This window comes from Odocoileus virginianus, chromosome 27 (genome assembly GCF_023699985.2).
Source record: "Odocoileus virginianus isolate 20LAN1187 ecotype Illinois chromosome 27, Ovbor_1.2, whole genome shotgun sequence".
In the NCBI taxonomy this organism is placed as follows: domain Eukaryota; kingdom Metazoa; phylum Chordata; class Mammalia; order Artiodactyla; family Cervidae; genus Odocoileus; species Odocoileus virginianus.
In genome coordinates this window covers 214,951-227,945 of record NC_069700.1, presented here as the reverse complement: position 1 = coordinate 227,945, position 12,995 = coordinate 214,951, and the positions used below count along the sequence as shown (strand labels likewise).

General features: G+C 55.3%; 1 protein-coding gene across 3 annotated transcripts in view; it reads left to right on the top strand.

The window, feature by feature from the left end:
* Positions 1-12,995, top strand: part of SLC22A23 (solute carrier family 22 member 23) — a 128,837-nt gene that overhangs the window by 106,322 nt on the left and 9,520 nt on the right. For all 3 annotated transcript variants that reach the window (XM_070456975.1, XM_070456974.1, XM_070456976.1), the window contains exons 5-7: positions 7,051-7,178; positions 11,738-11,840; positions 12,020-12,252. In XM_070456975.1, the coding sequence (XP_070313076.1) occupies positions 7,051-7,178; positions 11,738-11,840; positions 12,020-12,252 (464 nt within the window). The remainder of the gene's footprint in view (positions 1-7,050; positions 7,179-11,737; positions 11,841-12,019; positions 12,253-12,995) is intronic.

Here is a 12,995-nt window from a genome sequence, read left to right as displayed (position 1 = left end):
CCAATAGATAAGCGCTCCTAAATATTATCTGGCTCTTTTAAATACCGTCAGAACTATTCTGACCAGAATAATACTGATTTTTAACATTTCTTGAGGGTGTGCTCTGAGTTAGATGCTGCCCGGCACTTTGTACGACTCCGACCCTCCGGAGGAGGTCCCAGGGCGGATGGAGAAACTGAGGCAGAGAGCGATTGGCCCAGCTCTGGTCTGCCAGCCAAGGTCAAGGCCCGCAGTGACTCCCGAGCCGGCATGAGGACCATACATGAGCATCCCAGCATTTGTTCGTCTTGCCCACTCACACCAGGGGGACAGAACACCTTCCTGCATCAAGAGAAAGTTTATTTCAGCGTGTATGTGTGTCTGTGTGTTAGTTGCTCAGTCGTGTCTGACTCTTTGTGACCCCAGGGACTGTAGCCCGCCAGGCTCCTCTGTCCATGGGACTCTCCAGGCAAGAATACTGGAGTAGATTGTCATTCCCTTCTCCAGAGGATCTTCCCAACCCAGGGATAGAACCCTGGTCTCCTGCACTGCAGGCAGATTCTTTACAACAGGGGGTCGAAATAACACTATGCAGACGTAAATCAAGGGCCTCAGGACGCCCTGCGCACCAGGACGGAAACCCAGTTCAGCTACAGCGTCCCCAGAGGTCAAGCCCCGCAGGACAACGTTTTCCTCCGAGGACAGTGGAAGAAGTGAGTCATAAAAGACCCGTCGCCTCTGGGAGCTTGATTCACGCTACAGTGATTATTTGTACAGGTTGTCAGATCGTTAATTTAAGGAGAGTTTCAGGAAACTTGCAACAACAACAAACGTTCTAGTCAAATCCTATGTGTGTGCTCAGCCGTGTCCGACTCTTTTGACCCCATGGACTGTAGCCCCCCAAGCTCCTCTGTCCATGGGATTTCCCAGGCAAGAACACGGGAGTGCGTTGTCATTTCCTTCTCCAGGAAACCATCCTGGCCCAGGGACTGAACCCACCGCATCTCTTGCATCTCCTGCATTATTGGCAGGTGGGTTCTTTACCCCTGCGCCACCTGGGAGACCCATCAAATCCTATGTGTGTATGTGAAAGTCACTCAGTCGTGTCCGACTCTTTGCAACCCCATGGACTATACAGTCCATGGAATTCTTCAGGCAGTGGAGTGGGCAGCTGTTCCTTTCTCCAGGGGATCTGCCCAATCCAGAGATTGAACCCAGATCTCCCACGTCGCAGGCAGATTCTTTCCCATCTGAGCCACCAGGGAAGCCCCACGAAATCCTGGTTGTCTCTAAATTATCTGGATGGGGAAGGTTAGGTAATATTGACAAAGGTGAACACAGAAACAAGCGGTAGCCCGATGTCAGTCGTAAGTACCTGATGAACAGATCAGAATGCTCTCTAAATTAGGGTTTGGGGGATTTGCTGATGGGTGGAATTTTCAGGAGCCCTCAGGCTAGAGGCAGCCCCATTTTTGCCTTCTGAGTAGGCAGAGATTATGTAAAATAATAGGAAGCCCTGCAGTCAACTGAAACGTTTCCAAGTAGATGTGAAGAGAAGCTGCCAGTCCGAAGCCAGGCACCGCCGCAGGGTCTGGCCTCGGTTCCGAGGCCGGCGGTGCTGACCCCAGAGCCACACCGCAGCCCAGGGCCTGGCCTGCGCTCCAGTATTCTGCCCCGATACCCTGCCCACCGCGGGGAAGCCAGGGGTCGCTTAAGACCGGCTTGAGAATCTCGGAGCCTGGAGACCAGGCCGCGCGTCGGCAGTGTGCGTGCACGTGTGTGCTGTATGCAGGTGTGTGTGTGTCGTGTGTGCATGGGTGTCGTGAGAGTGGCAGGGTGGAGCTGTTGGCGGCGGCAGAAATTAGGGAAGTGGCCTGGTGACAGGTGTGCAGGGAGAACTGCTAAGTCCCTGCCCGACTGGCAACTGGCAAGAGTCCCCGGACGGACAGAGTGGCCGGGTCCCAGCCTCCGTCGGTCACTGAAGGCGCTCCGGCACAGCCCACAACAGCCCCACACGCGCGGGCAGTCCTGGCAGGAGACGAACCACAGGCTTCCATTTGTGATCATCCCGAGGGGTTCGAGACTGCAGCCACAGGCCGGGGCGGGGCGGCGTGAGGGGCTGCTCCCCGGGGTCCGAGAAGCTCCCTGTAACAGGCGGCTGGTTCAGAGGAGCCGATGGAATTCCAGTTAGAAAAAGAAGCGCACGGAGGCTCTGCTGCTTCTGCCCACTCACCTCCTCAGGTCGTTTCTCAGCATCACATTTTATTTTTATCGTTGGCAAAAATGCCAGATTAATTCCCCTACAATACTACATTTGAATGCCCAGGTGTCCTATCGCTTTCTGCAGCCTGATCACCTTTCCCATGAATCAGTTAGTAAAAGGAACTGAAAGAAGGGAGTCCAAGGAAGTGGATGAAATGAGCCCAGATGAATTCCAAGTAACCCCTGTCTCGAGCGGGAACTGAGGGACGTTTTAAATGTATCCCAGCTGTTCCACGCTGCGCTCCATTCAGAGCTGCCGAACCTTTAAAAGGCCAGCTGCGAAGCCGTCTTAGGGACTGACTCCACCTGTCCTGGCAGAACCTAAAGCAGCATTAGAGTATGGGTTCCGTGCACTGTGTGAGCAGCACCTTTTTTAACTTTCAGAAAGAGGCAACAGTTGCCACGAGCCCCCTTGAAATATATTAGAATGTTGGGGCCAGGGGAGCCTGGTGTCATGACGCACCCCCACCCCATTCCACAGATGGGGAAACAGAGGCCTGGGGGTGAGGTGACTTGCCCAAGGTCACAAAACTGGTCTATGAGCCTGGACCTCCTGATAAATCTCCCCCACAATTTTGCCGTAGTGAAAGAATTCTGGAGCTTAGGTGTACATCATGTTGCAAACCAATAAAGGGGCTGCGTTCCAAATTTTTGTAACCTATCAGCTCGTGGGATGCAATTTAATTATGAAAGAATTCCTTGTGCTACAGAAATTTACAGGAAGGGTTCATTTGCCTTAGGAAGACTTTGGGGCTTAACCATCCTGAGAGCCAAATTTTCTTTGATTTTGTACTTGTCCCTTATCCCTAATTTACTAAATTTAGCTGAAATCATGAACTTGACTTTTTTTTTAAAAGAGCTAATTCATATCCATTTGCTTTACCCTGAATTGAGCCTCCTTACCTAATTTTTTCAATACCAAACAGAACAAAAGTTTTAAAAAAATTCAGGTGAAAGCTTATCTACTGGAACCAAGTGTATATTTTTATAAGAGCTTTGACTCAAAGACTTAGAATATCCTTCCAACTGGTGTTTAATTAAATTCTAGTCTTTGATTTTTTTTTTTTCCATTTTGAGAGCCTTTTCAGAATGTCATACGTGTGATGCTTGGTAATACTCCAGAGCTAGAATCACCTCTTTAAATCAAAGCACCCTTAGAACAACCATCTACGACCCTTTTCTCAGCCACGTTCAGGGAAACTCCATCCTCAAAGCCTTTCACGGCTCTGCCCCTCCATCCTCACTGGTTTACATGTTTCTTCCTGTGGCCGGTTGATCGTGTTCAGGTCACGTTTCCCCCATGAGTGTGGTGATGTCACATCACCAGTGTGTGAGCACAGCTGTCAGCAGGCCTGTCACCCAAAACTAAGTGCCTTGGAATCACAGACAGAACAACTCAAGTATAGAATTAATTTTACAGTGTCAGCAATCAGCCTTACTTCCATACTTTCTTTGTGAGTAAATGTTCCAGTTCAGTGATTTGAAGAGAGACAAGCTTTAGATGCAGACCCTTGCCAGGACCAGGTGTTATGTGGATGAGCAGGAAGGCAACGTGCATGATGTCCAGTGGGACAGAAGCAGTACTTGGCTTTATTGTTAAACGTTAAGAAGAAAATGTCAGCGTCATAGTATCATGAAAGGATCACAATATTAAGCTTTAATTTCCGAGGGATATTTCAGGTGGCGGGGATGCAGAACAGACCATGAGTGCACGTCTGACTTGCTGCTTCTTGCTGTCTAGTGGCTCAGTGCTGTCTGACTCATCTGCGACCCCAGGGACTGTAGCCACCTCTGTCCTCTGTCCGTGGGGTCCTCCAGGCAGGAATACTGGAGTGGTTGCTGTTTTAGTGTTGGCCCCACACGTGAGTCCCGCAGCAGCCGTGGGCTCCAGCCGCTCACTACGCTCTTAAATTTTTGTTGAAAATGATGGATATTCCCGAGGCTCAGCTACATTCCTGCCAGACCCTGGGCCACTGGCCGGCTTTTTAATTTCCATGGTGTTATTACATTATGTACTTGTCAGGAGACATTTCATTAAGTTCCCATAATGTGGCCGCACCGCACATCAGCCAGGTTGGAGCGGCCGTCCTGGGCTTTCTCACTGGCGGACGGCTCAGCGAGTCCTTTATGACCACAGCAGATTGAAACACCGGGGAGGGGATGGGCACCACAGCATCTGGAGGGCCCGAGGGGGCGTCGCTGGACCAGTGTCTGCCTCCCATCCCCCATCATCGGAGCACCGTCCCTGCACTCGGGCTGGGCGTCTTTGCTGTGACCCCCGAGGTTCTGGTCACGGGTCCTAGGTCGGGGTGCCTGGGCTCTGATCCAGCTCTGCCTTTAACCCCGTGGAATCTGGACGATGTCCCTGAACTTTGTTCACCTCAGTCTTCCCATCTGTTCAGTGGGGAAAATGTTACTTCCACATAACAAGCTTGAAAGGCTTAAACTCATGGGAAACGTGTGGCAGCAGACCTAGTGAGTGTAGACCCAGTCGTGAGGGTGTGGTTTGCAATATTGTCTGCCCCTGGAGACGGGTCGTGTGGCTAAGAGTCTGCCTGTCACCTGTGCCCAGGTCTCCTGGGAGAGCAGTTTCTTACTTGGGTTCATTCTGGTCCGAGGGCCGCTGTTCCCCCATAACCTCAGGGGCCCCCCTCGCTGGGCCCTGCCTCTCTCCTCTCATCTCTCCTCTTGGATCCAGGGTTCTGGTTGTGCCAGCTTGCAGGAACACAGACTGTGTTTTCTCAAAATGATTTTAAAAAATTAAAAATCAATGAAACAAGATTGCAACTCTACCACTACCCTCCTCTCAAACCCTATGTGTTGGTAAATGTATATATATATGTAATATGTACATATGTTTATATATACATATATATGTAACATTTACATTTTTAAAATATATACGAGGTTTGTCATAGGTAAGAAAAAGTCCTGAGAGAGTCACAAAATATTTAGAATCAAATCTCAGTAAGAACTCCTTATCAAAAGTTGTAAAGTGTAGCTAATGGTAGGTGGAATTTTGAAGTCCAAAATGCACATATTAGAAAAGAAGAATTAAAGTTAATGATCTATGTGTCTCTCTCAAGAAATAAGAACGTGACACTAAACTCAAATAAATCAGAAAGATGGATGGGAGAGGGTACTGAGAGCCGTTAAGAGTGGGCATCTGTGTTAGGCTATTTCATTACAAGGAAAAGCTCTGATAAAATATGGCAAGATGTTAATGTCTATGTAATATGATTCTGAGTGTTTCTGTTTGCTGGACATACATTATTCAAAGTTAATTTGTAAAAAATAAAGGCCAGTAAAACATTAACTTTTATTATTTAAAAAAAAAAATCTGTACCTCCAGTTTGAAACCTGTGTTTTATCAGCTTTCTGGGGGGCTCCCAGGGGAAAAGATGTGGGGCTCCCCGAGCCCAGCTTCTGGCTCGGACCATGCCTTCCTGGGGAGGACCCTCCTGCAGCCTGGTGGGAGGGGGGCTCTTTGACTCTTGGTGACAACCCAGGTCACCCAGCTCCGATTAACACTCACAGAGCATCCCAGTGTACCCAATGTACCGCTGACGTCAGCTCTTCCTGCAGAATACATTATGAACATTTAGAAACTTGATTTTTGTTCAAACAAGCAAGGGGATGACAGCTGTTGCATCATGAGTGATGTGACTCTGTCAGAGTCAGCTTTTCTGGCTTCTGGCTGACTCTAACTGGAGTCTCCCCAGAGCTGGCAGGGCAGGTGCCAGGCAGCAGCAAAGATAACTGCTTATCAGCACCGGTCACGCTTCCCGGACACGCTGCAAGCGACAGGGGACACGGGGACACCCGGAGCGTGGGCCGCAGGGGCTGTGCTGTCGTCCCCAGCCCTGACTCCCAGCTTCCCTGAGGAAGGGACAGTGGCTGGTTTATGAAGAGACCTCGTGGCCCACAGGCAAAGTCTAAAATATTGACTGTTTGGGCTTTTACAGAAAAAGCATGCTGACCCCTGCTCCAAACAGGCACGTTCTCTTCGGCCGACTTGCAAATGTTGTTATAAATGTAAAATTACAAAATGCACTGAGAATAAGACACGACTTTGGGAGGTTTCTTCCTCCCACTGGGAATCCTCATCAGATTTCATCCTAAACAGTAACCAGCAAGGAGCCTGTTGCCAATAACCCTTGAAAACCATCCTTTCAGGGAGGAGTTCCGGGCATTATCAGCAAGGTGAAAATAGTTCTGCGGGGGAGGCCTGGGAAAGTGCCTGTCAGGTTGCTAGGATGGGGGCATTTTTTAAAACTTAAAATCATTCTGTGAATATTTGTTTTTTGAAACAGATCTGTCCATAGGATTTCCCAGCCAAGAATGCTGGAGTGGGTGGCCACTTCCTCCTCCAGGGGATCTTCCCGACCCAGGGAGCAAACCCAAGTCTCCTGCATTCTTTACTGTCTGAGCCACCAGGGGAAGCCCCGGTTTTGAGACAAACTATCACGAAAGCAGCCTGTCCCTGAGTTGCCGGAACAGGCTTTAGAGGCACAGCGTTGTGCTCAACAGCCTACATGGGTTTCTTAACACAGCTGGGAGGATGCTGCTCCTTTCTGCCATATTTTAAAAATCGCAACGTTTACACTTTCTAAAGAAAACTAGGAACATCCAGGGCCACAGTCTTCTTTTGGCCGGCGGCACTACCCGAGTCCTGAGCACCCACTGGCCGCCCCAGCTCACGGACAGAAACCCAGACGGACCTGCCTGGACGCTCCCAGCCCCCGACAGAGCGTCTCCTCATCCCACACGATGCAAAGACCCTCACCCGCTCCCCCCGTCTCTCTGCAGGATCTTCCCCGAGTCCCTGCGGTGGCTCATGGCCACCCACCAGTTTGAGCCGGCAAAGAAGCTGATCCTGCACTTCACGCAGAAGAACCGCATGAGCCCCGAGAGTGACATCAAAGGCGTGATGCCTGGTGAGCATGTCTTCCCTTCAGCCCCGAGGCCCCACCAGGCGTGGGGGCCCCCCCACCCCTCCAGGACAGGGAGTCACCCCACAACATGCCCTGCACGGGCCCCACTCTGCCAGGCAGTGGCCCCACCCAGCGGTCTCACTTCCTGTGATGGTCAGTCCCCAGCTCAATGAGGAACGTGATCGGGTCCAAGTCTGGAGGGAGGCGTGACCTTCCGTGCCCCTGCTCCTCGGGGGAAACTCGAGGCTTAGCCGGTGCCTGGCACTCAGCCTTGCCTGCCTGCCTGCAGGGGGTGGTGCCAGCAGACGCTGGCCTAGGGGTGGCCCTGGTCCCCGAGCCATCTCTCCCAAGCAGGACCTTCAGGCAGCTACCCCATTGTCTGTATCTGTCAGGACCTATTGACTGGGCGTCGGAAGAAGCAGGAAAGTTCAGATCCGTAGAATTTATCAGGAATGTCAGCACAGGCTGGACCCGACGCGTGGTGTCACCAGGAGGTGTTGGAGCCCAGACTCCTGGGCCCCTCCCGGCAGCCCGAGCCCTGGTCCAGTAGATCTTGGAACGAACCCTGAACACTCTGTGTTCAGCAAGCCCTAGAAGTGAGTGGCGCTTGCTGTCTTTGCACAGCAGTTCTGTGCAGGGTGCTGTGACTGTGCCCGTTCGCAGGTGAGGGGGCCGAGGCACAGAGAGGTTGAGCGTCTTGCCAGGGGTCACACAGCTAGTGAGCAGTAGCCCTGGGACGTGGGCCCTGCAAGCCCAGCGGCAGCGGCTTCGGTGCTGCCGCAGGAGGGGGGTGGACGCAGGCCCGGCGGGGCGGCGGGGCGGAGGGCCGCATCTGCTCCTGGCGGAGGGTCCCGCCCTCATCCCCAGTCTTGCCCAAACCCAGCCATTAGCACGTCAGCGCTCTTAAGTCAGAGTGCCTTGTTTCCGGTGTTTCTCCACTTACGTCGCCTCTTCTGCTGCTTCCGGGTTAGAACCCATCTGGGAGGAGCTTGTTGTCTGCATCCTCGTTGCACGGATTCATTTCCCTCCTGTTTTTGGAAGGCAGTGCTCAGTCTTTTCCTGCTTCCCTGCCCGGGAGTTGGGTGGTTCTGGGTTCAGCCCGGGGCTCCGGGGCACGTGGCTGTCCCCGCCCCTGGGTCTCCCTCCGCGGCAGCACCCAGGCAAAGCCGGGGGACGGCGGCTGTCCAAGCTCCAGACCTGCGCCCTGCACTGCCTGGGTGGACACTCCTCCCTGGCATCTAATCCAGGCCCCTCCGGGCTTCTCTCCAGCCCTGACTCCACCCCGGCCAGGCGGGGCTGAGCCGCTCTTTATGCGTTTGACCCCCCTCAGAACCTGTTCTGTCAATGAGATCATCCCCCTCTACCTCTGGGGAAGAGGCCCCAAGCTGGGGCTGGGGCAGGGCTCCCCACCCCCAGCGTTCCCTCCTTGGGGGGAGCCCCCTCGCCTCCTCCGCGTGAGCCGGGTTGGGGCAGTCCTGTCCCCCTGCAGCAGGCCCTCTCTGGGCAGCCTGACGCTGAGGGGAGCGTCCTGCCCCAGGTCGTTTGGGTGAGGCTCTGAGGTTCGAGGGTACCCACATCAGGCCAGGGGGCTTTGCCCGAGCCCTGCTCAGTAACAGTGTGTAGACCCAGCCCCGTGTGGCTCGCTCTGTCTTGGACCCCGGGTGAGGAACAGGTCCCGGTGTCAGGCCCCCTCCTTACCCCCAGCGACCTGCCTCTGACCCTCTGCATAAGCTTCCTGCTCCTGCAGGGTCCTCAAGCTGGCTGGAGACTCGCGGGCTGAGAGGCCACCTCAGGGGTCAGCCTCAGGGGTCAGCGGGGGTCCCCCAGGCCCAGAAAGGAGTCCCTGCGCTGGCTGGGGAGAAGCTGGGACGGTCTGGGTCAGCCGAACCCAGGGCCAGGGAGGCGGCTGCACACGGGGGGCCAGGCAGCCCCGCGACTTCTGTCTGGTCGTTAATCCGTCCCTTCATCAGACGGGAAGCCTCAGCCCGAGGGTGAGAGCTGGGGTTCCGTCAGGCCCCTCGCCCCCCCAGGTGAGGACAGCTGTCACCTGTCCGGCCAGGACCGGCTCCCCGGTGGCCCATTGCGGGGAGCAGGGCAGAAAGGGGGCGCAGGCGGAGCAGGGGCGACCTGGAGCCCCAGAGCCCCAACGTAGCCTTTGTCTTGGAATCTCAAGTCTGGCTCCAAGAGGTTGGAAGAGGCGCGGGGAGAGGGGAGGCGTCTCCCCATCAACTTGCAGGAGCTCAGAGCCTGTTCTCTGCACCCCTTGTCCCTCCTGTTCCCCCACGTGAGGACCTCAGGGAGCCCCGAGATTTCTGGAGAGACCGAAAGGCCTCTGGTGTCCATCCCGAGGGCCTCCCCGCTGGGTTTCCTCCCAGAACAGACCTGGGAAGTTTTAAGTTGTTGTTGACAGGCCGGGGATGCGCAAGACACCAGCGGCCCCAACGGGTCAATGGGATTCCACCCAGAGTAACGCAGCTACCTCTGCAGACTACAGTCAACTTGGGCTCCAGAGTTTAATGCTTAAAAAAGAAAAAAACTCAGGTCATAATTACAATTGCTAAGCTTCTTAACAACCTCTATTTCATATACCAGAAAGTATCAGGAATTCAGTTTGGGCCACAGTACAAAAAAAATTTTAATCTATACAGCTGTGCTAATGGACGTTTGGTTTTTCTTCTTGGGAGATTTCCGTGGTGAGCAAGTGTAGAACCTGTGAGCAGGTTCATGAGCAGTTTTACAACAGTGAGGATACTCGTATCGTTGGGTCGGCGTTATGTGTTTGGAGCACATTTCCATGCTCTTTAAACGTCTTCTAGTGTTGTGACCGTGGGGAAAGTGTGTCTGTAACCCCCATGAGCCTGTTTCTGCAGAGGGGACGATAAAGGTCAGGAGGACCTGTGGATGGACGGCTGGAGGGCCAGCTGTTCCAGCTGGGGCACAGGCCGCCAGGTCTGGGCCTGAACAGTGAGAAGGAAGAAGGTTCTGGAGACTCAGGGGGCTGATCCCTCGGATGTAGGAGCAGTCCCCCTTCTCCCTTCCGGGCCCCAGTTGGTGGTGCTGATCTGGACTTTTTTCTTTCTTGGCTGCACTGGGTCTCCCGTGCAGCGTGAGGCTTTCAGCAGCTGTGAGACACCGGCTTCATTTCCCCGTAGCCTGTGGACTCTTGGTTCCTCAACCAGGGATCGAACCCATGTCCCCTGCATTGGAAGGCATATTCCTAACCACTGGGTCACCAGGGAAGTCCCCAAACATTTTAAAAGAGAAAACCTCCTAAGCCCTTGTGGTTAAGCGGCCTGTTCCCCAGCTGTCACTGGTGAGGTGGTGACCCTCTCCTGTGGGATGGCAGGGAGAGGGCCTAGGAGGCTCGGGGGGGGGGGGGCACACACCCCCAAGACCCCGTCTCCCAAGAGAGCTGCCACTCCCAGGCCCCTCCAGAGGCAACCCCGCTTCCCCCAGGCCTTCGCACCCACCGCGGGCTTTATTTTTAGTGCACTTGTTTAGGATTCATCTCAAGTTTATGGTAAAGCTGCAGAGACAGAATTCTGAAACCTCCCCATCAGTCTCCCGGTTGTAACGTCCCAGGTCCCCTGACTGTGTCACGGCTGGGAAACCGCACGGCTGTTCTTGCGGGCAGCCCAGCTGCAGCCTGGACCCGACATCCTCACCGAGGGCTGCCCAGGACCCCACCAGGGCTGCCCACTCCTCAGGCCCCCAGCCGCTTCTGTTTGGCGCACTTTCAGTCTTTACTCACTTCCCCAGCTTCAACAGTCCTGCTTGCTTAAGTCTCCTTTTCCTTTTCTGGCCCCTGAAAAGGGTGTCGTTGTGGCTGTTCAGTCGCTCAGTCGAGTCAGACTCTGCGACCCCATGGACACACACCAGGCTTCCCTGTCCATCACCAACTCCCAGAGCTTGCTCAAACTCAAGTCCATCGTGTTGGTGATGCCATCCAACCATCTCATCCTGTTGTCCCCTTCTCCCGCCTTCCATCTTTCCCAGCATCAGGATCTTTTCCAATGAGTCAGGTCTTCACAGCAGGTAGCCAAGTATTAGAGTTTCAGCTTCAGCATCAGTCCTTCCAATGAACATTCAGGACTGATCTCCTTTAGGATGGACTGGTTGGATCTCCTGGTCCATTTGGCCACTTCTCTTTCTAAGATGCGGGCACTGCACCTGCCCAGTTTGTTGTGCCCACAGGGGTGGTTTGGGGACCAGGGCAGTGCATGTGTCTCCCAGTCCTTAAGCAGAAGGAGATGCAGACCAGTCAGACTCCACAAGGAGGAGAACCCCTGCCAGAGCCTAACCAGGGCCTCAGCACCCGCCAGCAACGCCTACAGACAGAGCCCACTTGGGTGGCTGCTTCGTGCATCCTGCTGTCTCTGGAAAAGGCCCGGTTCCCTGCAGCGCCTGCTGCACCTGCAAAGCCAGTGTTCTGCCCCGAGAGCCAGGCCCTCCCCCGCCCGAGCAGAAACCGCTCTCCTCCTGACGCCCCAGTTCGCACCCAGCTGTCAGTGGGGCCCCTGCCGGCCGGCCGGCCAGTGTGGCTCACGAGCCGTTCCCCACAGAGCTGGAGAAGGAGCTGTCCCGGAGGCCCAGGAAGGTCTGCATCGTGAAGGTGGTGGGGACCCGGAACCTGTGGAAGAACATCGTGGTGCTGTGTGTAAACTCGTGAGTGCGGGGGCCGGGCGGCGGCGGGCAGGGCGCCCAGGAGCGGCGCCGGCCGGTGAGCCGAGGAGCTGCCTGAGCGTCTGGAGGGAACCGTGCTGGCGGACACGGACCCCCAGCCTCGGGACAGCGCGGCGGCCCCGCCCCTGGGACCCCGTGGCCCACGCGCCGTGTGCCCGCAGGCTGACCGGCTTCGGGATCCACCACTGCTTCGCCCGAAGCATGATGGGCCATGAAGTGAAGGAGCCGCTGCTCGAAGACTTCTACGCCGACTACTACGCGGCGGCCGGCATCGCGCTGGCGTCCTGCCTGGCCATGTGCCTGGCGGTGCGCGTCCTGGGCCGCCGGGGCGGCCTGCTGCTCTTCATGATCCTCACCGCCCTGGCCTCGCTCCTGCAGCTCGGGCTGCTCAACCGTGAGTGGGCCGGGCCGGGGTGGGGGGGGTGGGCAGTGGGCAGCAGGCGGGACCAGGGGCACGGGGATGGGGGGGGGCGATACCCAGGGGCTCCGCTGTCCTCCCAGAACCCCTGCACTGAGCAGCTGCAGGACGAGCTACCCTTAGAACACGCAGCCACTGCCCCTAGGGTGTGGGGTCTCCCCTCCTGCCCCAAGGGTGTGGGGTCTCTTCTCCTCCCGCCCTGACCCCAGCCCTCCCGGGCACCGAGGTCTCTGCAGTCCTGGCAGCCATGACCCCCTGGTGGCCACATGGCCCCTTTGTGATCCATCATCACCTGAGAAGTAAGAAAGGACTTCTCTCGTGTGACATCAAGGGAAAGATAAACACTCGGTGACACCCTTGCCCTGGGACACTGCTTTTCAGTACGTGTTCCCGAGTTTATTAGCTGCTCTTGGGGCCGGAGAACTTCTCAGTAAATGTTAAAAATCATTTAAAGAAAAGCTAGACCATCTGTGTAGCTCGTTCGGCTCTTAAGAGTCAAGCTCAGTGCGGCTCTAGTGAACTGAAGCTGCTCCCACGCGGGGACGAGGCCCAGAGTGTCTGATCACCTGGAGCGAGGCAGGAGCCGGGCACCCGAGCCCCCTCCACCCAGGACCGTTCCCCCCACCCCCACTCCAGCGCCGTGGCAACCAGATGCCTCTGATGGCTGCCCCCTCCCTCCCGAGGTGTCAGGAGTTAGGCCAGAGCTGCTGAGAAAGCCA